At 41.1% G+C, this 27,208-nt stretch overlaps 1 protein-coding gene across 13 annotated transcripts in view; it reads right to left on the bottom strand.

Moving 5' to 3' along the window:
* Nucleotides 1-613: 613 nt before the first annotated feature.
* LOC123773622 (carboxylic ester hydrolase) overlaps nt 614-27,208 on the bottom strand; it is a 122,600-nt gene continuing 96,005 nt past the window's right edge. For 6 of the 13 annotated variants that reach the window (XM_069312407.1, XM_069312408.1, XM_069312405.1 and 3 more), the window contains 4 exons: nt 26,912-27,044; nt 25,478-25,592; nt 19,009-19,189; nt 614-727 (listed from right to left, as the gene is read on the bottom strand). In XM_069312407.1, coding sequence (XP_069168508.1) covers nt 645-727; nt 19,009-19,189; nt 25,478-25,592; nt 26,912-27,044 — 512 coding nt within the window. In that variant the 3' untranslated portion in view covers nt 614-644. Of the gene's footprint in view, nt 728-1,779; nt 1,878-19,008; nt 19,190-20,033; nt 20,296-22,696; nt 22,876-25,477; nt 25,593-26,911; nt 27,045-27,208 lie in introns of those variants that run through there. The other 7 variants (XR_011224422.1, XM_069312414.1, XM_069312411.1 and 4 more) reach the window with 7 other exon arrangements.

Consider the following 27,208-nt stretch of genomic DNA (forward strand, 5'->3'; position numbering starts at 1 on the left):
GCCAGGACCTTCCACAACCTGTCATGTGAACAGTAAATATTACTAAAAAGTTATATGCATAGCGATGTTATTTTGTTCATACCTGAACCACCAGTTTAACAGTTGCTGTTTTAAATGGCACACTAAGTATCTTGTTGTCCCATCTTAATTACAAACAAAGCTATAGTCATTTCAAGTCAACATCCTATACAAATTTTATTTTCCAACAACTTTAGTCATGAACATTTTTCTGGAACATTGCAAACAAACTTTAATTTAAGAACCATGTATAACATTTGAATAAAAGCAATACAAAACATATATACAATTTATTCTTTTGCAACCACTGCTTACTACTAGGACAAATTTATTCTGTTGAATTATGTACCAAGCTTTTTAGTCTGAAAATTCATAATTAACCCAACTATACTACCAAGACAATGTGATTTTACTAAATTTAGTAATTTTCTCCCCCCCCCCTTTCCAACTGTTCAGTGTCAAAAGGGAGGGGGGGGGGGTGTCCATTTACTGTACCACTTACATTTTAGTGTGGGCTTCATCCACTTAGCTGGAACATTTGTGCCAGCTGCTGGTAGGGGAGGCATACCATGTGCCAATTCAGGAAGCTTTCCACGTTCCTCACTGCATGTCAGCTCAGGACCTCACTACCATGTTGGGAGGCAGTTGAAGACTAACCAATCAACATCCCAGGCTGGAGAGCAGTGCCACCTCGGGGAGAATTTACCACCTGCAAAAAATTTAATACTCTTAACAATCTACAACATCTATCTCATCTTTACCTAGCCTCCAAACCTTACATTTGTCAGCATTAAACTGCATCTGGTAGTCTTAACCATTTCAAAACTATATAGGGCATCGGTATTTTTTATTTGCCAATTCGGCAACTATTGCAGTCTAAACCATAATCTTGCGAATAACCGAGGTCCAAGGAGAGCTTTTAGGCACTACTTACAACACTTCCGCCAACTTAACCCCATTTATACTAATTTCCTTTGGTATAGCCATGACCTAATCAACTTCAGTCAGCATTCCCAATGATCCGAGCCCCTATCAATTTTGCGCCACTATCAAAATCTCTGATGAAGTCAAGGTACACAAAATCACAAACCTTATCACCATTTCCTCAACTATGCAACCTAATCCATGAACATTTAGTAATAAAACTATGCGATTCATGTTTCTCAAAAAGTAGAGAAATGGCACTTGCCATGTTAGATTCTAGTAACTTTCCTCACAATAGACTAAGCTAATTGGTCACTAACTTAAGCGTTAAAGTTAACTCAAACTTTTCCTTTAAAACTTGCTATATTAGGAACTTTCCACGACCGGCCTTTACCAGACATAATTAAATAGGGTAAAAACGGTATATTAAATGCAGTAAAACTACGGTAAATTCAATATGATAAACTGGCATTCTTTAAGCAAGTAGTAAGTGAACTAAACTAAATGTTAAGCACCTTGGCAAACCACTTCGTTCTATTCAATTTCTTTATTTAATCACTTTGTCCGGCTAGAATTTTTAGATTAGATTAAAGGAACACCCTCCCTGGTAACGGCTGAACTAGTTAACCAAATACAAATATTTAGGTAAAATACTTTCATAAAACCCGTCTACTTCCCCCACCAGTAGACTTGTTCAGCTAAAGGCATAATGTAATGTTCCACTTTAGTAAATAAACACTTAAAAAAACACTACCCCATCTGTGTAGTTACCGGTTACCTGACATTCTACGCTTAAAATAACCCATCTATTCCCCATAGTTGTTCGATATAACTTACCTCTCACCCGCTGGTCGAGTACACAGCAGTATATATCCTCCTCCATCACTCACCGCGTCGATACTATTTCACTCTGGCCGCAAATTGCCTCAAATCACCTGCGTTGTCCATAAACATATATAGAAGAGCAACTGACCGTAACACCCGTATAGAGATCATCATATAACGTGGGAACATTAGTAGTACTGCTGTCAAAACATAGATGGCGCCAGGACAAACGGTAATTCCTATGGACTCGCCTAGCTATGCGTAGGGAATTGAGCTTCAGCTGTTTGGTCCCGCCTCTCAGCTGTATTCACCTAGTTGTACTCACCTAATTTGTGCTTGCAGGGGTTGAGCTTTGGTTCTTTGGTCCCGACTCTCAACAGTCCTTAAGGGGTCTCCAGGGACCTCCTGGGGGTCTCCAGGGACCTCAAGGGGTCTCTAAAAAGCCTCTAGAGACCTCCAGGGACATTCAGAGGACCTCCTGGGGCCTCCAGGGACTCCATGGGCCTCCAGAGGCCTCATGGGGACCTCCAGGAACATTCAGGTGGCCTTCAGGGGCCTTTAGGGACGACCAAAAGGCCTTTAGCGGCCTCCAGGGACCTCCAATGGCCTACAGGGACCTCCAGGGACCTCCAATGGCCTACAGGGACCTCCAGGGGGCCTCCAGGGACCTCAAGGGACCTCTACGGGGCATCTAGAGAGCTCCATGAACATTCCGGTGGCCTCCAGGGGCTTCCAGGGACCTCCAGGAGGTCTTTAGGCGCCCCCCGGGGACCTTCACGGACCTCCTCAGATATCCAGGGAGTCTTCAGGGACTTCAAGGGGCATCCAGGGGCCTCCGGGGACCTCCAAGGGCCTCCAGGGACCTCCAGGGGCTTCCAGGCACTTCAAAGTGCCTCTAGGGGGGCCTCCAGGCACTTCAAAGTGCCTCTAGGGGGGCCTCCAGGGACATCTATGGGACCTCCAGGGGCCGCTAGAGACATCCAGGGAATTTCAGGGGGCCTCCAGGAACTTTTTGGGATCACCAGGGGCCTCCAGAGACGTCCAGGGGTCTCCAGAGACATTCAGGTGGCCTCCAGGGGCTTCCAGGGGCCTTTCGTTACCTCCAGGAGGCCTTTAGAAGCCTCCAGGGACCTCAATAAGTCTCTAAGGGGACTCTAGAGACCTCCAGGGGGCTTATAAGGACCTCCAAGAGTCCTTTAGGGGTCTCCAGGGATCTCCAAGGGCCTCCAGGGACCTCCTGGGGGTCTCCAGGGACCTCAAGGGGCCTCTAAAGGGCCTCTAGAGACCTCCAGGGACATTCAGAGGGCCTCCATAGGCCTCATGGGGACCTCCAGGAGCATTCAGGTGGCCTCCAGGGGCCTCCAGGGGCCTTTAGTTACCTCCAGGAGACCTTTAAAAGCCTCCAGGGATTTCAATAGGTCTCTAAGGAGCCTCTAGAGACCTCCAGGGGGCCTTTAATTACCTCCAGGAGTCCTTTAGGGGTCTCCAGGGACCTCCTGGGGGTCTCCAGGGACCTCCTGGGGGTCTCCAGGGACCTCAAAGGGCCTCTAAAGGGCCTCTAGAGACCTCCAGGGACATTTAGAGGACCTCCTGGGGCCTCCAGGGACTCCATGGGCCTCCAGACGCCTCATGGGGACCTCCAGGAACATTCGGGTGGCCTCCATGGGCCTTTAGGGACGACCAGGAGGCCTTTTGGGCCTCCAGGGGGACCTCCACGCACCTCCACAGATATCCAGGGAGCCTCCCGGGACTTCAAGGGGCATCCAGGGGCCTCAAAGGGCATCCAGGGACCTCAAGAGAGCCTCCAGGGACCTCAAAGTGCCTCTAGGCGGCCTCCAGGGACATCGTGGGGCCCTCTAGGGACTCCATGGCCCTCCAGAGGCCTCAAGGGGACCTCCAGGGGCTTCCAGGCACCTCCAGGGGCCTTTTGGGACCTCCAGGAAGCCTTTAGGGGCCTCCAGGGAACTCCAGGGGACCTCCACGGATATCCAGGGAGCCTCCAGGGACTTCAAGGGGCATCCAAGGGCCTCCAGGGACCTCCAGGGACATCCATGACCTCCAGGGGCTACTAGAAACATCCAAGGAAATTAAGGGGCCTCCAAGGGCCTCCAGGAACTTTTTGGGACCTCCAGGGGCCTCCAGAGACCTCCAAGGACCTCCAGAGACATTCAGGGCATCCACGGGCCTTTAGTTACCTCCAGGAGGCCTTAAGAAGTATCCAGGGACCTCCAGGGGTCCTCCAGGGACCTCAATAGGCTTCTAGAGACCTCCAAAGGGCCTTTAAGGACCTCCAGGAGTCCTTTAGGGGCCTCGAAGGGCCTCCAGGGACCTCCAGGGGGCCTCCAGGGACCTCAAGGAGCCTCTAAAGGGCCTCTAGAGACCTCCAGGGACATTCAGAGGGTCTCCTGGGGCCTGCAGGGACTCCATGGGCCTCTAGAGGCCTCATGGGGACCTCCAGGAACATTCAGGGGCCTTTATGGACGACCAAAAGGCCTTTAGCGGCCTCCAGGGACCTCAAGAGGCCTCTACGGGGCATCTAGAGAGCTCCAGGAACATTTAGGTGGCATCCAGGGGCCTCCGGGGACCTCCAAGAGCCTCCAGGGACCTCCAGGGGCTTCCAGGCACTTCAAAGTGCCTCTAGGGGGGCCTCCAGGGACATCCATGGGACCTCCAGGGGCCGCTGGAGACATCCAGGGAATTTCCAGGTGTCTCCAGAGACATTCAGGTGGCCTCCAGGGGCCTTTAGTTACCTCCAGGAGGCCTTTAGAAGCCTCCAGGGACCTCAATAGGTCTCTAAGGGGCCTCTAGAGACCTCCAGGGGGCTTATAAGGACCTCCAGGAGTCCTTTAGGGGCCTCCAGGGACCTCCTGGGGATCTCCAGAGACCTCAAGGGGCCTCTAGAGACCTCCAGGGACATTCAGAGGGCCTTCAGGGACTCCATAGGCTTCATGGGGACCTCCAGGAGCATTCGGGTGGCCTCCAGGGGCCTTTAGGGACGACCAGGAGGCCTTTAGGGGCCTCCAAGGGGGACCTCCACAGATATCCAGGGAGCCTCCAGGGACTTCAAGGGGCATCCAGGGGCCTCCAGGGACCTCCAAAAGCCTCTAGGGACCTCAAGAGGGCTTCCAGGGACCTCAAAGTGCCTCTAGGGGGCCTCCAGAGACATCGTGGGGCCCTCTAGGGACTCCATGGGCATCCAGAGGCCTCAAGGGGACCTCCAGGGGCTTCCAGGCACCTCCAGGGGCCTTTAGGGACCTCCAGAAGGTCTTTAGGGGCCTCCAGGGAACTCCAGGAGACCTCCACGGACCTCCACATATATCCAGAGAGCCTCCAGGGACTTCAAGGGGCATCCAGGGGCCTCCAAGGACCTCCAAGGGCCTCCAGGGGGCCTCCAGGGACCTCAAAGTGCCTCTAGGGGGCCTCCAGGGACATCCTGGGGCCTCCAGAGACCTCCAAGGGCCTCCAGGGACTTCCATGGTACCTCCAGGGAATTTCAGGGGGCCTCCAGGAACCTTTAGGGATCTCCAGGGGCCTCCAGGGGACCTCCAAGATCCTCCAGGAACCTCCAGAAGTATCCAGGGACCTCAAAGGGCCTCTAGGGGGCCTCCAGGGACATCCTGGGGCCCTCCAGAAACATTCAGCGACCTCCAGGGACGTCCAGGGGACGTCCAGGGGCCTCCAGAGACCTCCAAGTAATTTCAGGGGTCCTCGAGGAACCTTTACGGGTCTCCAGGGGCCTCCAGGGACACCCAAGGGGCCTCCATGGTTCTCCAGGGATATCCAGGGCACCTCCAGAGACCTCCAGCGATCTCCATGGTTCTCCAGGGACATCCAGGGCGCCTTTAGGGACCTCCAGGGATCTCCAGGGGCCTCCAGGGACTTTTAGGGGCCTTCGGTAAAGTTTCAGGACCTCCGAGGACCTTCAGGGTTCTCCAGGGTTCTCCAAGAAACTTTAAGGATCTCCAGGGGCCTCCAGGGGCCCTCAAGGGACCTCCAGGGACATTCGGGTGGCTTCCAGGGGCCTCCAGGAGGCCTTTAGGGACCTCCAGGAGGCCTTTAGAGATCTCCAGGAGGCCCTTAGAAGCCTCCAAGGGCCTCCAGGGACCTCCAAGGGCCCTCCAGGGACCTCAAAAGGCCTCTAAGGGGCCTCCAGAGACCTCCAGGGACATTCAGAGGGCCTTCTGGGGCCTCCAGGTGGGCCTCCAGAGGCCTCAAGGGACGTCCAGGAGGCGTTTAGGGACCTCCAGGAGGCCTTTAGGGGCCTCCAGGGAACTCCAGGAGACCTCCACGGACCTCCTCAGATATCCAGGGAGCCTCCAGGGACTTCAAAGTGCCTTTAGGGGGCTTCCAATGGGACATCCTGGGGCTTCCAGAGACCTCCAGGGGCCTCCAGAGACCTCCATGAGCCTCCAGAGACCTCCAGGGACATCCTGGGGCCTCCAGAGACCTCCAGGGGCCTCCAGGGACATCCATGGGACCTCCAGGAGCCTCCAGAGACCTCCAGGGAATTTCAGGGGGCCTCCAGGAATTTTTAGGGATCTCCAGGGGACCTCCAGGGGACTTCCAGGTACCTCAAAGGGCCTCTAGGGGGCCTCGAGAGACCTTGTAGGTAGATGGGTATCTGTACTTGAACTGTACCTATCTACCTGTAGGTACAGTTTTTGAAAGAATAATTTTTTACCTGTATTTACTCTGGCCACTGTCTCTAATGGTTATTGCTTTTGAAATAGGCCACCATCTGCCAGCTGTATTTTAAATTATATCATTGGTCAGACATCAGTAGGAATGCTTTTTTCCAAGCACAGACTCTCGGTTGCTAACCTAGGCTGTGTGTACCCAGGATACTGTTCACACGCCAGACTCTGGTTGACATCTTACCTCACTGTAATAAGTAACTATGAATTGGCCTTGTCACATAGTAGTAGTGGGTAGATTGGAGTCAGTCATTGTCACATTTAATGTGATATGGAGATCTAGAGCCTGAATTTTGTTTCCTGTTCATAAAAACTAAGGTGCATTTGTGTTAGGGCTGAAATGTTTTGGAAGATTACAATGTACACTCTCATAAATTTTTGTAAGACATTTTTCTTTCATCAGTACACATCATCAAGGTTCCTGGTGCTGGCAGACTATAATGCCATGGGTGGATCAGAGGTTAGCCTACGAGAAGGAGATTATGTCGATCTCATCAAAGTGGGTTGTGCTGGCTGGTGGTACATGAGAGTTTCTGGGACCCCCTATGAAGGATGGGCTCCAGCTGCCTACCTTGAGCGGGTTCTCAAGAAGGGCAGCAGGTCCTCTCCTTCAGTCAGTAGCCAAGAATCTTCTTCGGGCCTCAAGAATGCCACCTCAAGGTTTGTCAGCAGTCTTTGATATTGTATGATGTGTATACTTAATGTAAAAGTCACATGAGTAATCTTTAGTTACAAAAAATGGGAACTACAAGACGGGAAAGACGAGATCATGTTAAAAGAATAGAGGGGGAGTAAGAAGATAATGAAGTGTGTAACTAGAAAAAAGGGTAATAGTAAGAAGTTGGAGTATAGTAAAGATATGGGGTAAAGATGAAGTATAACATGGATATTGTTAATGTTGCTGAATAATACTTTTTTTGGATTATAATTAGTCATATTATATCTAATACAGTATACATTTTTCCTCCAGATCATCTGTTGCATCTCTTTCTGCCAAGTCTGAGGAAGTGAACATACTGTAAGGAGATGGATAAAGAACAGATTTGTCCTGACATGGCAAGTAAAGCCTTGAGTACATTCAGATTTGTGGTGTTTCATTAAGGAATATAAATCCAGTTGATTGTACTGTATATAGTCCCTTGAAGGAATTGCTGCTGCAGCTTATGTGCCTGAATGAGTGTGTCGTTGTATTCAAGTGAAATGGTAACAGTACATGTTCCTGGATGAGTGTGTTGTCGTAATCAAGTGAAATGGTATTGGTATGTGTACCCGATTATCACGGCCCATTCTCCAAAAATGAAAGTACTTGTAATAAGTATGTGGTTGAAAACGCACACATATAGTGATAGACCAGTAGAAAGTTGACTTTCGTATTATTGAATTTGGGACCATTAGAAAGTTGATTTCATATTATTAAATTTTGACAAACCGGAAGCGCTTTTCAGTTGCAACATAAATACAAAACCTCTCCTCTCTTTTCTTAGCAATCCTAGGTCTAAATCATGCTCTCTTAGGCATAATAATAGAGTACATATATGTACTATAATAGGCCTAGGAATATGGTTTGGTTTTCAACTTTATTTTTTCTGGACTGTAAAATTAATAGTATAAAAAGTGGTTTACTGGTGATCCATCACGACATATTGGCACCTATGACCAAATGCTTACTATAAGAACTATCATTTCAGGAGGATGGGATGGGTTGAGTCATCAACACCACAGAAAAAATTGTGATTTTTCAAGGAATAATTAATACCTTTGTTTCTTTAATGTTATACTCTGAAGGAATGTGAACGGCACAAACAGTGAAGATGCATGTTGTGTTGGTACTCAGATTTGAGACTATTGAATTCCCAAATAAATTCCTTGGTGAGTTATAATACAAGTGGTAGGCAGGATACTTACAAATTCATGGACTTCCATTCCTATATTATTTACACAAACGTTATTGTCTCGTACTCTAGTGGTGACCTTTTCACCTTCCTCAAGTTTTCAGATTCTTCTCTATCACTGCTAAAGATGAAATTAGTCACCTTATATACAGTATATAACCCCCACACATGTGAGTACACTAAGAAACAAACATAAGGAAGGGCTCTAAGAATATGTTGTCTTGATTTTATAATGATAAAATTAGTGCTATTTATCATAAATGCTTCAATTTAAAGTACCCCAAACATTTTTGTTTAAGAATTGTCAAATTGTTTAATACTTTTTTATAATTTGATTAAGAATAGAATGCAAAAAAGTAATTTCATGATAACTTCAGTGAAATTTTAAAATTACTAAAACAATTAATATCATTGTGGCATTGAGAAAGCTTTATATAAAAATTATGATTAGAAATTTCCCTCAAATTTTGTAATAAATTATTTATCATAAATAATAAACAAACTGGCAAACACCTAGACTAAAAAAAAAATTATAAACACAAATAACATTGGAACAGGTTAAGTCATGTATAGTGTTCACTTAAAGGGAGTGTAATCATTCAATTGACTGGATTAATTCATGCAAAATAATAGTCTAAATCAGTTAAGTGACAGAAATATAACTGAATCTTCATTTATAAAAAGTTGTGAATTACGTCCAGGATTGTATAAATGTAGTTTCATACTTTGTAAGATTTGTGATAAGTACAAAATTATGTAAAAATGAACATAATGGGTTAAAATGTATGTGTCCTATTCTCATAAGGATACATGAAACTGCAGAAGGCCTATTCCCATTATACAATTTACCTATACTTGTCACTTCCTTATGGTATATGTTTATTAGTTTACTCACGTTCCTTGAAAATACAGTATACTAATACACGAAAATGCTCGAATTATTTTAGGTTTCTGTGTAGTTGAATCATGTGTTTTCATGATGATTCTTGTATATGTATATTATATATACAGTATAAATATATACCTGTATACATATGTGTGCACATACACTTTCTTCATACATACACTGTACAGTGTGGCCTTGAAAATATGCACTACTTTGTATCATTCTAAACAGCTTCCTGGTTTATTTCTATTCAGTTAATATTAAACCTAGTTTTTCATATTTAGACACTACACATATTGACAGTTTAACAAAGACATACCTATACAGTCTCTCCCTTTTTAAGATCCCATTAATTCTTGTAAACTCCTTGATCTAACTCGTCAAAATTTGAACCACCGAGTGCACGTGTCATTTCTTTTACCTCCCAGAACTCGCAATTTACCTATTGCAAATCTTACTAGTTCTAAAATTATCTAATTTATACAATCTTGGACAAATCTATAATTTCTAATTCACTCCTTTTTATAAATGAAAATCCAATTACATTTTGTAATAACAGATTTACACAACAATTTTGCATGAAATAGTCCAATCAGTTGAATGATTATAATATTTTGATTGACTAAACAATACACTTGACCGATCATTATGCAATATTTTTGTTCTTGTATTCTATGGTTTAGGTCACTGCCAATTTGTCCAACATAGAATTCAATAAAATTTGTGCATGTAATTTTATAAACCATTACAATTACTAGGGGTAATATTTATCAGTGTTTATGATAGATCAGTGTATATGCAACAGTGATATTATATTGTTTTAGCAATTTAGGAATTTCATTGAAGTTATCTTTAAATTGCAGTTATTGTATTGTTTCTTTTTGAAGCTAAACGTATCTTGAGTAATTTGACTGTCAGTAAAAGACTTCAGTTATATTAAACTGAAGCCTATTGGATAAATAGCACTAATTTCATCTACAAATTCTTGTGGATTCTTACAACTAAATCTAATTTTTTTTATTGTTATTCTTGCATCACGGACACATTGTGCCTCTTGCAAGTATTTTCTACTTGTTCTCCAGGGCTTGCTGCAGCTTTTCTCTCAGCCTTGAGTCTCAAACTAAAACGTCAGCTTTAGTTTCTTAGGAATTGCTTGAAGGAACAAATCTTAACAAATTGTTGTTTCTTAATAGAATCCTTAGTTTGAAAGCTTGCCCCTTTAATGCATTTCAAAGGATCGACGTGGTGAAAAGTATTGAAATCTCCAAAGTGGGAGTCTCAAAGACCTTCAAACTAACAAATATCAAAACAGTTTTGATCAATCTAATATAATGTAGCATAAAAGAATCTTTATCATAAAAAAATTTATAGATATTTCCCTAGTACAGTAGTTGTAAAGGTTCTGTTTATGTTTTCATGAAATTTTTAAAAATAAATTCTGTGATGGAGTAAGTGGCAAACACCCGGATAAAATAATAAAAACACAAATATAGGAGGACGACACGGCAGGAGTCAAATGCATTGTTTATTCACTTGAAAATATTCTAATAATTCAACTGACTGGACAAATTCATGCAAAATTGTTGTGTAAATATGTTATACCAATATAATTGAATTGTCATTTATAAAACATAGTGAATTACAAAATATTAAGTCCAGAATTGTGTAAATTAGTTTTTAATTGGCAAGATTTACAATATGTATAAGATTGTGTAAAGAATTTGTAAGCTACGTACGTCTGTTTAGGTATAAGCGAAACTGTACTTGACGTATTCCTATTATTCGATATTTTTTTTCCAATTTCTGTCGACTAATATTAAATGTCACATCAGGCAAAATTTTACCTACATAGAGTAGATTTCACTATATAGAGTACTTGAAATCTGGAAATATTGTCTAGATTTATTTTTTTTCCTGGTAGCAATAGGTTTCCAAATTTCTGACATTTCCATTATTGTTTATCGAGTTACAGATTCATAGGTCCCACTGTACATATCACTACATATACAATACAGTATGTAAGTGTTTCATCTACTGTAACATCTTTTGGACAGCTCTGGATATACAGCAGGACTAATATATACTTCAAGTGACTACTACTTTGTCACATGTCCACATTACAAAGGACAGTACTGTAATGTGGCAAATGCATGAGCACGTAACATTGTTGACTATGAGTTGTCAATATCTAACGATGTATACTTGAATCTCTCTAGTCTTACTATCTCACATTTAGAACTTTGAGAATCCAACCCTATGTCTTTATCTTATTTATTTATTTATTTATTTATTTATGCATATACAAGAATGTACATAAGGAATGTGAGGATACAATTATGGTAATTACAGTCTTGTAAAGCCACTAGCACGCGCAGCGTTTCGGGCAGGTCCTTAATCTAAGAAAATTTTAAGGAGGTAAATACTTGCAAAATTTATAGACAAAAAAATGATAACATTACATGGAATGAAAAAAAAAAAAAAAGATGAGAGAAAATTATAGGTACAGTATATTAAAGCACATAGGTAGCTATGATTGATTGCAATGACAGCTTAAAATGGTAGTTGACAACAAATTGGTAGGCACAATACAGCAGAAACAATATAAGATTGATTGCAATGACAGCTTGAATGGTAGTTGACAAAAATTGGTAGTCACAATACAGCATATGGCTAGCACATAAAAGAAGACAGCAATGAACACAATGATAAGGTTGTTTGATATTACATAAAAATTAGGAGATTGGGTACCACTAGGTACAGAGCAAATTTAAAGCTCAGTGTAGGAAACTAAATAGATGAAGTTAGGTACTTTTTGGTTTTGCTTTTAAATAAGGCAAAAGTTTTACAGTTTTTCAATTCACTAGGGAGTGAGTTCCATAGACTAGGTCCCTTAATTTGCATAGAGTGTTTACACAGATTAAGTTTGACCCTGGGGATATCAAAGAGATATTTATTTCTGGTGTGGTGATAATGGGTCCTATTACATCTGTCCAGGGAGAGTTTCAGAGCATGGTTTGCATTTAAGAACAGGGTTTTGTAAATGTAGTTGACACAAGAGAATGTGTGGAGGGAGTTAATATCTCGCATCAATGCCTCTGTAGTTAGTTTAATTTGCCAAATTCATATTTTTAAATTCATCTGTTAAGTTTTCAGTACATGTGTGAATTATCATTATTTTTATTATACTGTATATAGAACTACTGTAGAAGTTCACTAATCCAGACTACATGGGAAGAACCCCTTGCCGGATGAACCCGTTTTCCGGATTAATTGTCTTTTCACCGTGGACGTTCAAAAGTGAACATTTCCAAAAATGTTTGTACCACAAATAACATAATTTGAATTGCCACTCACTATAATTAGTGTGTGGGGCTGGGTGGGTGGTTAGCTGCCTGGCTGGTAGGTGGGCAGAGCAAGTGGGCGGGCAGAAAAGTGGGTAAGTGGGCGAGCAGACAGGTGGGTGGGTGAGCGAGCAGGTTCTAGATGGCTGGGTGGATGGCAGGCAGATGTGGTTGGCAGGTGAGTGGGCAGGCAGGTTCAGATGGGTGGATGACAGGCAGTTGGGCTTGGTGGGCAGGCAGGCAGGGCAGGTGGATATGTGAGCAAGCAGGTTCTGGATGGGTGGATGGCAGGCAGATGTGCTTGGTGGGTGGGTTGGGGGGCCAGATGGGTGAGTACGTGGGTAGGCAAATTTGGATGGGCAGGAACAGTCGGGCATGTGCAGCCACACAACACAAGCAGGTGGGTGACTCTCCCTACCCATACATCCATCCACCCTCTCCCCCTCCCCCATCACCCTCCTAATCCTTGTCACAAGTGATGACAACATGCTCACTCACTTGCTGTACGATGACACCATAATATGTGCCTTGTGTTAAATCCCATTTTTTCTTGTAAATGCCAATTAATACTTTTCAAATATTATGGTGAGGTTTTTAATATTTTTTAACTAGCTTTCCACAGCAGAAAGAAAAAAATATAATGATTAAACAACTGAGCCACGACCCCAGAGGGTCAGACAAGAGACCCGACTGCCACACTAGTAGGCTTAATACCATTCCTCTTGTATATAATTCACTCCTCCCCCACACCCACCCTACCCTGGTGGGTGGGGTGGTATGGTATAGTGTGGTGGGTGTGGTTGGTTACCACACTCATTCCTGACACCAACTGCACCCACCCACCCCTGACACCTATTCCTGACACCCCACCACTCTCTTACCCACTCATGACACCTCACTATTACTTCAGCCTCCCTGCTTGCATGAAGCCTCCCAGCTTGCCTGAACCCTGCCTGCTCCCTCCTTTCCTGGTGGTGGTGTACACGAGTGTTAGGCTGGGCGTTTCACTTGCTTATCACTGCGGTAAAGGTTCACAGGATATATTTTACGGCAAGTTGACCTTGTTTTTGGATAGATTTTTAGGCTTCAAAACTCTATCGGTATATGCTGATCCGGCCAAATATCCACTAGTCCGGCTTTTATGGACATTTTGGCCGGATAGGGAGATAACTTTATCTGGCCACAATTTTTGCTGGATTAGGGCGTTTTCCAGATTGGCAGCCTCTGGATTATCGAGCTTCTACAGTATACTATATATATATATATACATATTTCCTTAAATAGTTTTAGTTGAGCTTTACAAATGTTCTCATGCTACATTCTTCGATTGAGCTCTTGCATGTAAACATCATCTTTACTATATCTATTTCATATGAGAAAGCGGTTGTAATACCGCTCTGCCCCCTTGTGATTATGTGCCTCGGTACAGGTAGGAGTAGAGGTAGAACCAGCTGTCTTGCCTTCAGAGCTGGCTCATGTTAAAGAGGCCGCACCGCACCTGTAAAGCTCTGTATGATTCCTCTCCATAACATGAAATGCTCAATGGATCTTGAAGAGGTTTCTAAACTTCCTCAGACACACAGCAGGGTTGTAATGTGTGTGCAAGTGAATATTTTATAATTTCCTATGGTCTTGGAACTGGTAGGAGGATATGAAAAGGGTACTAGTATTCTTTCTACTCTTAAATGAAATGACTGGTAATGAAACTGTATATAGCAGGGAAGTTTAATACAATAATTTATTAAAAGCAGGTCGTGGGAGAAAATTTACTAAAGACTGCCTTGATTAACAAAGACACTAGTTGTTTCGTATGTCTGACAGTGGACGAGTCGGGTATAGGAAATTTTTTGTTAATTTGCATTTTAATTATGTTAAAGTTAACAAATTTGTGCTACAAGTTATATTGTTTCCTTGTACAATAATGTTGAGAAAGTTAAAAAAAATTAATTGGTTAACCCTAAATAGCACACACCATATTTTTGTAATGTATGGTGCCGTGACAAATTGTTAATTATATAATCAGTGAGCAGGAATATTTTTGTCAAACGAAACATATTGTAAATTCTGTGATGGACAAGTTTATTTAATCACTGAAGGTTTAGCAACTGTTGTGCAGTACAAAATTGTTTTACTCAAGTGTGTGTTTACAATTTTGTTATAAAATAGTTGTCTAAAGTAGCAAGTGCACTTTTGAAGTGCTTATATAGAGGCTAACAGACTAGACTACCTTAAATGTGGAATGAACTAAATCTTGTTTAGGACCTGCTCTAGAAAAGTTACTCAGGTTGGTTGGAGTTATTTAAGGCCAAGTGAGAATTTAGTACAGATCATTTCAGGCTGTTAAACCTCAAACAAATACTGTACTGCCAGATGGCAACGAAGTGAAAACTAACCGCATGTGACAGGAACTGTGTCTTACATGGTAATCAATATTTCAGTCTGAAACACAGACTGTGTTATGAGAGGCATACAACAGCAGGTGACTTAAGCTCACAATGCCTGCAGGCTTGATGTTACAATCTCCAAAGTGACTTACCAACTCTTTTTGTACATTCATATATTGTAGAACTAATGATTCAGTTTAAGGTGTTGAATGGTGCTTCTAGTTCTGCATGTACTAGTAACTGAATGTTATTGTAAGGTGTACATTACAAATAGATTGTGATCTATATAGGGCTTTTCTCAATCATAAGTTAATATCTTGTGTACAGCATGATTATATACACTTTTCAAAGTATATAGCATGTACCTAATGTTTGACTTTATATAAAATAAAGATTACAAAAGTCTCTTTAGAGTTCCAGGTGCTGCAGCAGGTTCTTGACTCTCTCTCTCTCCCTCTACCTGGTGTTTGAGACACTCAACATATGATACACCCTTCTTGCATATACAACTCTTTATGTATATCTTGTACATAATTACATATACATGCCTCTCAGTTGTTAAGTATTATCCTGAGGAGTCTGTGTAACAATTTTTTTTTTATACTAGGGAAGTGCTTTGAAAATAATTATTTATATATTGGGTAATACAAATGTCTGTTTAGTACTTCCATAAATATTTAATGCAAATTAATAGGAATTTTTATTTGTACAGCTAATGAAAATAAATTTAACTTTTCAAGTGCTGTGGGTTATCAGATCTATTTATAAGAGTTAATTATCATCATTAGATAAATCCATTATCATTAATCATGAATCATAATCAGCAACATTGTAGGATAACATTAATTTTCACGTAATAAAAATGCATTACTAGACACATTTTCATTCACTGAAGACATTACAGCAAATATTTCAAGTTTGTGTTCTTATTTAATGTACTTTACTATCAATCTCTATAATCATCTGAAACACCAAATACTACTGTACAATAAAAAATATATATATAAAGAAAGGTTGTTTCCAATGATCCATAACGAACATCTTATACTGGTACACTTTTGTGTTATTGTGTACCACTGCTATGGGGATCTCGGGCTCCAGTGATTAGGTTTTCCAGTGTCTTAGATAATGGCACGCTCTTGGCTTTATTGGTTGTGAAGGACAGATTGTACCATAGGAATATTACTTTCGAGAGAAGAATTTTCCATTGTCTGCACTACATTGTGGCTTAGCACACTTAAAATTGTTGCCTCTCATGTGTACAGTACGAGATTGACATAGATATTGAAATTATTAAGTATAATTGCAGGATAACTGATGGTGTCCTGCCTTCCCTATAATCTGTCAAGACATTCTGAAGCGTCCAATGATTTTGCATTTATTACCCCTCACTTGTTTTGTGCTATCCATCTACCACTGTCCACAAGGTAAGCATTTTCTTTTTTCTTGGTTACATGTTTATCTTAACTTCATTTACAAAAATGCCGTAGATTTATGCTATTTGTTTGAAACAAAATTCTCCTTAACTCTGTTCGTTCCTGTCACAATTTTGCGTGTGTTGATTATAGCACTTTTTTTTCCTTCTGTCACGGAATGGTTAAAATTTCCAATGTCTCCAAGTAGTCACCTGGGGCCAGATTCACGAAGCCGTTAAGCAAGCACTTATGAACGTGTACATCTTTCCACAATCTTTGACGGCTTTGGTTACATTTATTAAACAGTTTACAAGCATGAAAACTTGCCAGTCAACTGTTGTTATTGTTATAAACAGCCTCCTGGTGCTTCGGAGCTCATTAACTGTTTAATAATTGTAAACAAAACCGCCAAAGATTGAGAAAAGGGGTACAGGTTCGTGAGTGTTTGCGTAACTGCTTCGTGAATCTGGCCCCTGTTTTACATCAGCGGAACCATTTAGTAGGATGTCCTAGGCATTTGTTAATGTTATTAGAGATATAGACACCCCACAACTGTTACATATTTAAAGATGAACTTCAAGTATGAATAATTTGCTTATCATTTAACCATCAATGAAGCTAATAGTGATTCTGACATTGGCGTGATTCTCAGGTGAAGTTTACCAAGAAGCACTCCTCTATCTACACAATGAAATCACAATAGCGTGACATATTTGAGAAAACCTTTGAAGCAGGGCGGTGGAGTTAAACCCGCACCCTAGGTCGACCCCTGGTGCATGCAACACAGCGGTCATTTAGGTAATGTATGTATCAGGGGACATCTTCACCACCCTACTCCAAAGATTTTCTCGACCTATATCTATCAGATCATTAAAGCATCTTTATACATAGTTCGTAGATTGAATGTGGCCTGTTTTTCCCTATTCTGCATTTTATTATGTAGCATTTATTGACATTAGCCATATGTTTGCTTGAAGCACTTACTTTATCTAAAGCCATTTTGAAGATTATAAGTCATCTAGGCTTTTTATCCTTCCAAGTAGCTCGACATCAGTGAAGGTATTTGTAAAACTGTATCATTACATGTAGATCATTTAAACAATTAACATTACTGCTATTAGTACTGGGCCTTGTGGGGCTCTACTAGTAACAATATATAAATACTGTATATATATTTATATATATAAATGTATACATATGTCAAGAAAAATTTCCATAGCACTAGTAAATATGCTCTTGATAAAAAGCTTTAAATCTAACCAGGCATGTACTATTTCCTTCTACCAGTAGACTGAAGATTACAAAGATTTACATAGCACAAGTCTTTTATACAACAATAATAATAATGAAAATTATTAATATACACAAGAACATGTTACAATGGTTGGATAATTATATAAAATACATATTTAATAAAGGCACTAGTATGCAAAGCATTTCTGACATAACTTAAAACCTATAAATAACTTAATAATTAACTGCCCTAAAACTGAGATTGAATAACAAGAATCTTTCAAACAAGAGATGCCACACCAATGATGATACTTTTCAAGACACTGGTGCTCTCTAGCAGGAATATTGTTGTACACTAACTGCCCCATTCAAAGGTGGAGAAATTGCCAACTTATTGAGTGTGCAAAGATCTTCCAGTGATAGAATTCACTCGATAAAACATCTAAATTATTAGGACCACTTAAAAATGTTAAATATTTTCCCTTGAGTGCAAGTGGGAGAGATACACAGGTATTTACACTTGGAAAAACTAGAGGAACTGGTTCCAAATCTGCACACAGAAATAACATTACATGAGACCATAAGGTATGGCAGTATGTACAAAAAACCCTACTGAAAAGCAGAGGTGCAATAGGCATGCTGAGAAAGAACCTGATCAACATCAAAGGCCCCAAGACTTTTCAACACACAGTACAGATATGATATGGGGCAAAACTGGCTTTGATAAATGCCTTCAAAGGATACCTGATCAACCACACTGATTTATGTCAGGCTGCAAGCAGCTGTATCAAACAGCCTGGTTGATCAGATCAGCAACCAGAAGGCCTGGTCAGAGGCCGGGTCGTGGGGACGTTGATCCTCGGGATCAATGATACTTAATCAACAGGTAATCAGTGTTTCTTATAAAGATCTTGTGTGTAACTAACTAGTTATGTGCTGTTATCAACAGGATGGATACAGGGATTTGTTATTTACCTGAGGGGGCCACCATGTCCAGTAGTGTCAATGGAGACAGGAAGTCAGTAGGTTGTCAGGGTTGTTATCATAGGATTTACGATTAGGGCTAGATACTGGAGCTGGGTACTGAGGTAAAGTACTGGGACCAGTATAGTTCCTGGGTACTGGGGCACAAGTATGTGCCATTTCATCGCTACATAGATTTAATATAAGGGAACACGTAATTACTGTACCATTATACATATTCATCTTCATGTACAGGTCAATATTATTTGTAGAACATAAATAATTTAAATAATTTGTCAATGCAAATGGTAAAAGAACATTTGTAATATAAATATTTCCATTACAAATGAATATACATCATTATCTAAAGTAATCCCAGTTGACATCATGCAACCTGTTCTCTCCTCTCCACTGTTATGGTTGTACGACTCACCTGTGTGCCATTCATTGCTTTTGTGGTTGTACGACTCGCCTGTGTGAACCTCGCTGCTGTCGTGGTTGCTGAACTCTACAGTGACAGGCCCAATGCTGCTGCTGCTGTTGTGCAGAATTATTGGGTATTCATGCAGGAGGTACGTCTGCTTAATGTTTAGTGTGTTCCAAAATGCCCGAACCTGTTACAATTGTATACTGTTAATTCCAAGTGTAAATACTCATCATATAAAATGGTTTCCCATTGATGGTGGCTGGAAACACGTCAGCCTTATAGAAGTTACCCTTAAGCCAATGACCAATCATTTCCAGGCTGTAACCCACAATGGCTGCCTGATTTCAAGAAATCCATTTAATGCTAGGTGAAGAAAGACCAGAAGCATATGGAAATGTGTCCTGCTTTTGTCAGTTATAAGCCGACTATTCCGACCTCTGCGCTACAGTTCTAGTGGGGAAAAACTAATATTTTTTAGCACAGTTACATGTAGCAGTGTGGTTCTATCATAAATGTGTTGAATACCATTACCTAGTACTGTATTAAAAAGTTCTCTCTTATTTGCCATTCATTTAGAAGATATTGAAGACTAATTTGGTCACCAACCTATATAGTCATAATGGCTGGATGCTTTTCCCCTGATAATTCCCTTCCTTTCCCAATCTTCTCACACTGAAATATTGAGGCATGTTTCTTCACACCAACCAGTATGATGTTAAGCAGTCTCCGTAGCAAAGTTGTAACACACTCACCTAGCGTTTCGCAAGCGCTTTGGCCTGGGTTTGTATCCTGGCCGGGGAGGATTTACTGGGCACTAATCCTTAACTGTAGCCTCTGTTCACCCAGCAGAGAGAATGGATACCCGATTGTTAAAAAATTTGGCAGGGTCGTATTCCGGGAAAAATTAGGGGTTAAGGACTTGTCCAAAATGTTATGTGAGCTAGTTATCTTGAGGTTATCTTGAGGTTATCTTGAGGAAATAGTGGCTGTAAAAGAATGTAAGAACTCTTGTATATATGTATTAATACAAAATTATCTCCCAACAGGAAACAGGAGTACAGTATAAGATTTGGGTAACAGTTGCAGGTTACTTCCGGGGGAAAAAAGACAATCGCTAACTAGGCATTTTTCGATGAACGTAGCGAGCTGGCTTGCTGTCCCCAACAATGGTTAACTATATGCACCTAGAAAAACTCGCCAGGATGAAATGACAATTTTTAAATGCTTCACCAGTTAACAGCTTAATATCAGATTCTCTGACAATTAAGACGACTTGTTATATTGTATCTGAAACTAGAAAATATATCTTGAAACATTTAGGAAGCAAACACAATAATTAAAATTAAAGCAGTTAATAGCTAGGATGACCTACTTCTAATTGGCTATTAGGATGACATGTTTCAAATTTATAATTAGTGGCACCTAATTTTATTTGTTAATTGTGACCAATTTCTAAAGTTAGAAAAAAGTTATTTCCTAATGTTAAATTTTTTTATTATCTTCAATAAAGTTCAGTTAATACACCTATAGTGAAATTCAATCAATGCACCTAGTTAAATTCAATAATACACCTAATTGAATTTACTGAGAACAAAGCAACATCAATGTTTTCCGGGACAGTTCTTATTGGTGGCTCCACGGTGCTAGCTACTTAAGCTGAACCAATTCAATCGCAGTGACTTAAAATAAGTGTTCTGGGAATCCAATTTGTCCTCAAGCTAGGCTCATTAAAGCAAAGGCCAACTCCCAAGACACATTCATCAGTTTAATGTACAGTACTGTGTATAAAAAACAGTTTTATTCATAAATTAATATTATATATTCTATGTATAATTAGACATTGCTTAGGTAAAGTTGTTAGGTTCTGTTGGCAATTATTTGCATTTGAAGTACAGTATGTGGGTGAAGCATTTATGGAGTTGTGATTCAGAGGTTGCCCGGTAAAACACACTTCAAGAAATGTTCGATCATCGGTTGCAAGTTGTGTGTAAACCATTTTTCATTCATAAACTGGGTAAGGCAGCTGGGTTTAGCACTTCCTCATAAACAAAGGCCAAAGTCCATTCCATGCAGCTGCCAAACCCGCTGTCTATGAATGAAAAACGGTTTACGTACGACTCACAACTGATGATGTCCGAACACCGGAACAAGTGCTTCGCTGATGACTTGTTCGAACCACAACTCTGAAAATGCTTCACCCACATACTTCAAATACAAATAATTAAAAACAGAATCTAAACATCTAACCTAACCTAACCAATGCCTAAATATGCACAGTATGCTAATATGTAACAATATTAATACACATTTGAGAAAATTCATATTTTGAATGAACAACCTGTTAAAATTGATGAATGTCTTTGGGGTTGACCACTGGATGGAATGGACTTGGTCAGAGGACAGGTTGCTGGGTTAATGAGAATTTGGCCTTTGTTGATGAAGACAAGCTGTGGGGGGGAACCAGAGACCAAAACCTAGCATCCCCTCTAAAAAGGTGCAAGGAGCAGGATCCCCTGCTCACTGAATGAACCAAAACAAACAATCGGCAAGGTAAACTCAGAAAACGAGACAACGAATCCCCAAAATGAATGAACCACTACATCGTGAAGTAATTATCTCTTTAGTTCCATCTGAGCACCACCAGGTGACTGAGTGTCTTCCCGTTTGATCCCCAAACCTTGGTCATTTTGCCTGGTGGAAATATCTATGGCATCGCAGTTACACTCTTCTTCTTGCCTCAGCATCCTTAGAGTCCAGTTTTTCAGTTAAGTGTTGGCCATCATGATCACTGTTTTTCTCCTACAGGAGCCATCTGCTCGTGTACTTAAAGCCCGTCCTCAGTTATGTTCATTACATGAACATGAACAACCGACCCCAAAAGATGCATTCATCAATTTTAACATGTTCATTCAAAATATGAATTTTGTAAAATATAAATTACTGTAATATTATATATTAACTTATTGTGCACATTTAGGCATAGAATAGGTGTTTAGGTTCTGTTAGCAAACTGGGGGGGGGGACCATTGACAAGCTGCTGGCCTCCTGTTCTTGACGAGGCCACTAGATACAGTAATTGCCTCTGGGAAATTTGTATTAGTACTACATAAGTGAAGCATTTACAGAGTTGCTATTCGAACTGAGGTTGTCAGCAAAGCACCGATCAACAAATGTTCGAACATCGGCAGTTTTCAGTCATGTTTTAAACCATTTTTCATTACATGCAACTGCCAAACCCTGTTTATAAATTACTTTTGTTCTTTGTTGAAGTGGATGGGCTGGTGAACTAATGAGAATTGCTTCACAACCACAGGTGGTTCATTCTTTTTGGAAGTCTCTTTCCTTGCTGTGTTTACCTTGCTTTTTATTTTAGATTACCCACTTTTCTGGTGGCCTTTTTCTTTTTTTATAGGTGATCTAGGATCTGCTGCTTGTGCCTCTTCAGAGTGGGGCCAAGTTTTTTCCTCTGGTCCTTGGCAGGCTTACAATGATGCACAAGGGACTGGTAATTATTACCTAAGTAATTACTTAAGTGTAGTTACAAGATGAGAGCTACGCTCGTGGTGTTCCGTCTTCCCAACAGATTGTATGTATTGGTGTAGATTGAATTGTGTGGTGCTCTCCAGTAGCCAGCACACAGGATCCACCAAGGACTTACTGGTAAAAGGTGGTCAACATTGGTCTTTTCACATACCTTTAATCACTTACATTAGATAAAGATCAAAGATCATTATGAATGGTAGAATTTGGGTGTTTATTTTCCAATTGCACGTTCATATTTTGATCCAAATCTTTTCTCTGTTCCTGAAATCTATTTTCTGGCTGGAGCAGCATATTCTGCTTAATTGGCAGCGATTTCCAAAAGGCATGTACCTGTTATATATAAATACAGTAGAATAATCTCGAAAATAAGCTCTGATTTTGAACATGATTTTGAAATTAGATTTCACCTGAAATGCAGTGAGAGTATGTGATTGCATTCAGATGTGATTACAGCAATCCGTGCAAGTAGTTATAAAGTGTTAAATTTTAACATTTCTGTATTTGCTTTTAACTGATACATTGTCCTTATTAAGCCTATGAGACCAGACCTGGAGAATGTGTGCAAAACAGTGATGTGAGAGGAGTGTTTATTTTTCACAACTGCCAAATTAACAATGAATGCATCTTTGACCTTGCAGCAAAATGATGAGAAGGACCTTGGAGTCGGAATCCATCACTCGCTGAAAGTTGCAGAAACTGCTGCACCAGCAGTAAAAAAATAAAAAAAAGCTAACCAAACACTAGGAATAATCAAGCGGCTGTTTAATTTTAAAGAAAAAAAGGTAATTCTATTTTTTTTTGTATTTATATATACAAGAGTTGTTACATTCTTGTGCAGCCACTAGTACACATAGCATTTTGGGCAAGTCCTTAATCCAAATTTTCCACAGACTACAACCCCACCAAATCATTTAACAACCAGGTTCCCATTCACTGCTGGGTAAACAGAGGCGACAGTTAAGGATTGGTACCCAGTAAATCCTCCCCAGCCAGGATACGAACCCAGGACAAAGCACTCGCAAAACGCCAGGCCAGTGGAAATGTCTTGCCATTACACCACAGGGACTGCTGAACTAAATTGAATAGACTTACTCCAAAGATTTACACAGTTGAATTGTCCCTCTCTTGGATTATTGTATCCAAGCATGGAGACCTCATTTTCAGAAAGACACAGCTTCTTTGGAGAAAGTTAAACACTGAGCAACTTCAATCATTCTAGAACTAAGTCAACTTCAAAACAGAAACGGTCGAAGGCCACAAGGCTAACAACACTGCAAACTAGACACGACAGGGCGGATCTCATTGAAACTTTAAAGATACTGAACAATTTAGAGGATGTTAATCCAGACAATTTCTAAAGGTCAGATGTAACATAACAAGGAGCAGTAGTTTTAAACTCAAGCCACAATGTAGGACTGAAACACGATATGTTTTTTATCCATAGGGGTTTAGACCCGTGGAACAGCCTATCTACCGAAGCCATAAATACCAAAATCCTGTTGAATTTTAAAATACAGCTTGAAAAAATTGTCAGGACAAAGGGAGGGGGGAAGGGGGACCTTTGACAAACCACCGGCTTCCTGTCCTCATTGAGGCCAGTAGTGTGTTAGTGGCCTTCACTGTAAATTCAGGTTAAAAGAAAAGGGAACATAATGACAGTATAAACAATCATTGTTAGGATAGAATATGAGTAAATGACATATAGTGGAGAAAGTTAAATGCAGTGAAGTGCTTTTATGAAGTGCATGTGTAAGAGGTAATAGTGATAAGAGTAAATGTTTAGATATTAATGAAGCAAGTATATATCAGCATTGCTCAACTCAAAATTGGGAATTTCAGTTTGAATCCCAAGTGGGATAGAAATGGTATGGCACATTTTTGATCACATAATGCGTCTGTTCACCCAGGAGTTAGTTAAATTATGTCGAGTTGCATACTGAGGAGGGTAAGTAGTTTAACCCTTAGACAGCAGATAGGAAAAAATGGTTATACCTGCCTATGCACAAAAACAAAACCCCCCAAAAATAATTGTTCATTATAGAATTATTAATTTGTATACAAAATGTAAGAAAACAGGAAAATAAGTGAACATTATTTAACTGGGTGGAGGTGCTCTGCAAGGCTGCCTGCGTCTAGCACTTGGTAACCAACTTTGCTGACACTTCCTGTTTTATCCTCGGATGTTTCATGGATTTTGTTTTATCACGTCTTGTTCTTCATTTACATGACCTGAGAGCTTTTATATCCATATTTGCATCATACATGTAAAACCAAGACAATAATTGGTCAAATCATTTTTTGATTTAAACAAAACATTATCCCTATGTGGACCATGATCCCTAGGGCACTACAGGAGCCCATAGTCCTTTAGGGATTGTCAATAGACAATAATCGCAGCCTAAGGGTTAATTTTGGGAGAACCTCGATATAAAAGTCTTTATAGGTACTTTGAGTGTATTTACAGGATTAACAATAATTGTGTGTGAGTGTAATTACAGGATTAACAATAATTGTGTGTGTGTGTGTGTATTTATATATAAAAGTTAATTTTGTGTGACAGGAATCATTGTAGAACAGACGTATCAAAAGTGATGTATGGAGATGCCGTTCTAGTGGCATAAAAATGTAAGTGTGCAGATAAAATGAAACCGTGTCTGGGGAATAATGTAGAAGATATCGTGACAGTAGACCTGTAAGTCTATCTTTGAGCATCTTTAACCTCATATCCCTACAATACTATTTTGCTTTTGACTGTTACATCCACAACAATGAAAATGGGCAACTGATAATGAAGATAGTGATGATTGCTAGTAAGGTGAAACTAAGTTTAAAGTAGTCTGCAGAAGCTGAGCTAATAAACTCCAATGCTACATTAACACTAAATGTTATCCTTGTTTTAATTTTTGAGGAAAAACTTTGCATTGAGCCTTACCTCTTGTCTGTGGTCAGCCTTCATGGAAGGTGTTGGTGTGAGGGACAAGTGGTGGAGGTTGTCGGCAACGGCTGGCTCCCACGTGAAGCCCAGAGAGTCATCAGGTGTTGGATTTCTGCCATAAGACATTGATGAGGTGGTAAGTAGCCTCCCCTTTCTTTATTTATACCCCTTTCCTGCATGAAAGGGGTATAATTTTGTCCAATACTAGCACAACCCTTTAACCCTCAGCTGCATGTTGTTATTCCTCAACCCCTTCCACTACACGTCCTGGCTGGAGAAGTGGTGACTAATTACTATATCAGCAAATTATATCCCAGCTGGGGTCTTGTTAAGGTGGGGTCTTATTAAGCGCCTGACAGCTGGGTGGACAGCGCTTCGGATTCGTAGTCCTGAGGTTCTGGGTTCGATTCCCAGTGGAGGTGGAGACAAATGGGCAAAATGTTTCTTTCTCCCTGATGCCCCTGTTATCTAGCAGTAAATAGGTACCTGGGAGTTAGACAGCTGCTACGGGCTGCTACTTGGGGGTGGAGGACTGGGCTGCGGGGACACTAAGTCTCGAAGTCATCTCAAGATAAGGTACAGCACAAGTTTAAAACTCCCGTGGGTACACGGCTCACATCGGCTTAATCAGGCCTCCAGTAAACAGACACCATTTTGAAATAAAACTGTGGATTCTGTTACTGGATGTGAAGGCCTTGGTATTGAGTGAACAACCACCATGGCTGGCATATGCAGCCCGAGCTGACAGCACTGCTGTTCAGCTTCTGTCCACAGCATCGCTTAAAAATGATAAATATAAATAACTGCGATTATTTTGCAATGGTTTCATAGAAGATCCTGACTGTGATATAGGCTATGTACAGTGTTTAGATATCGGTGAACACAATGCTGTTTTTGATGTTAACAGCATGAGGCAGGCACCCATAGTAGTAACATTGTCTGGTGCATCTAAACATCTTGAAATAATAACTCACGTTCCTTTACAAAATAAACTTATGGAAAATTATTCATTTTAAGGATTAGTGACCAGGATTCTGATAATAGCAGCATTGTGCCTGGAATTTGGGATGTGCATAGTATGTTGGGAGGAGGACTTTTGTCAAGTGAGGTAGCGTTGTCAGCTGATTAGTGTGTGGTGGCGCTGTTGTAATTGGCTGCACTCTCCAGCCAGGATGCACAGTGGAAGGGTTAAAAAAAAAATTGTAATTCAAACTTGGCAATATTAAAAATAAAGCTAAATAAAATCTAATTGACACAGTGTATGCATATGCAAGTTTAAAAATATAACCTGTACACTGTTAGTCACCACAAGTATTGAGGTGACTTATATTTTAAACCAATGGTGGTGGTTCGTCACCACTACAAGTGACCCCAACGCCTGACAAAGCCATGGACCAGTGCCTTGGGGTCACTTCCATCTCTTAAACTTACCCAGTGGCTGCAAAATTGGTCCACATCCTGACCATTATCTCTCTTAACCTCAGGTCGTCCTCATTCTCTAGTGGCTTCCAGAGTGTGTTCTCCCCAGTGAACAGATAGAACAGGTCATCCACGTGATCCACCCCTGAAGAACGGACATGAAAGGTCATTCGCCTGAGGAACAGTCTATCTGTCCCAGCACCACCTCCCTGACCTTACTCCCCCCCCCCCCCCCCCCCCTCACTGTCACCTCCCTGACCTAACCCACCCCCCCTTCACCATCACCCATCTAATCTCTTAACCAACCAT

Source organism: Procambarus clarkii, chromosome 72 (genome assembly GCF_040958095.1).
Source record: "Procambarus clarkii isolate CNS0578487 chromosome 72, FALCON_Pclarkii_2.0, whole genome shotgun sequence".
NCBI classification, from domain to species: Eukaryota; Metazoa; Arthropoda; class Malacostraca; order Decapoda; family Cambaridae; genus Procambarus; species Procambarus clarkii.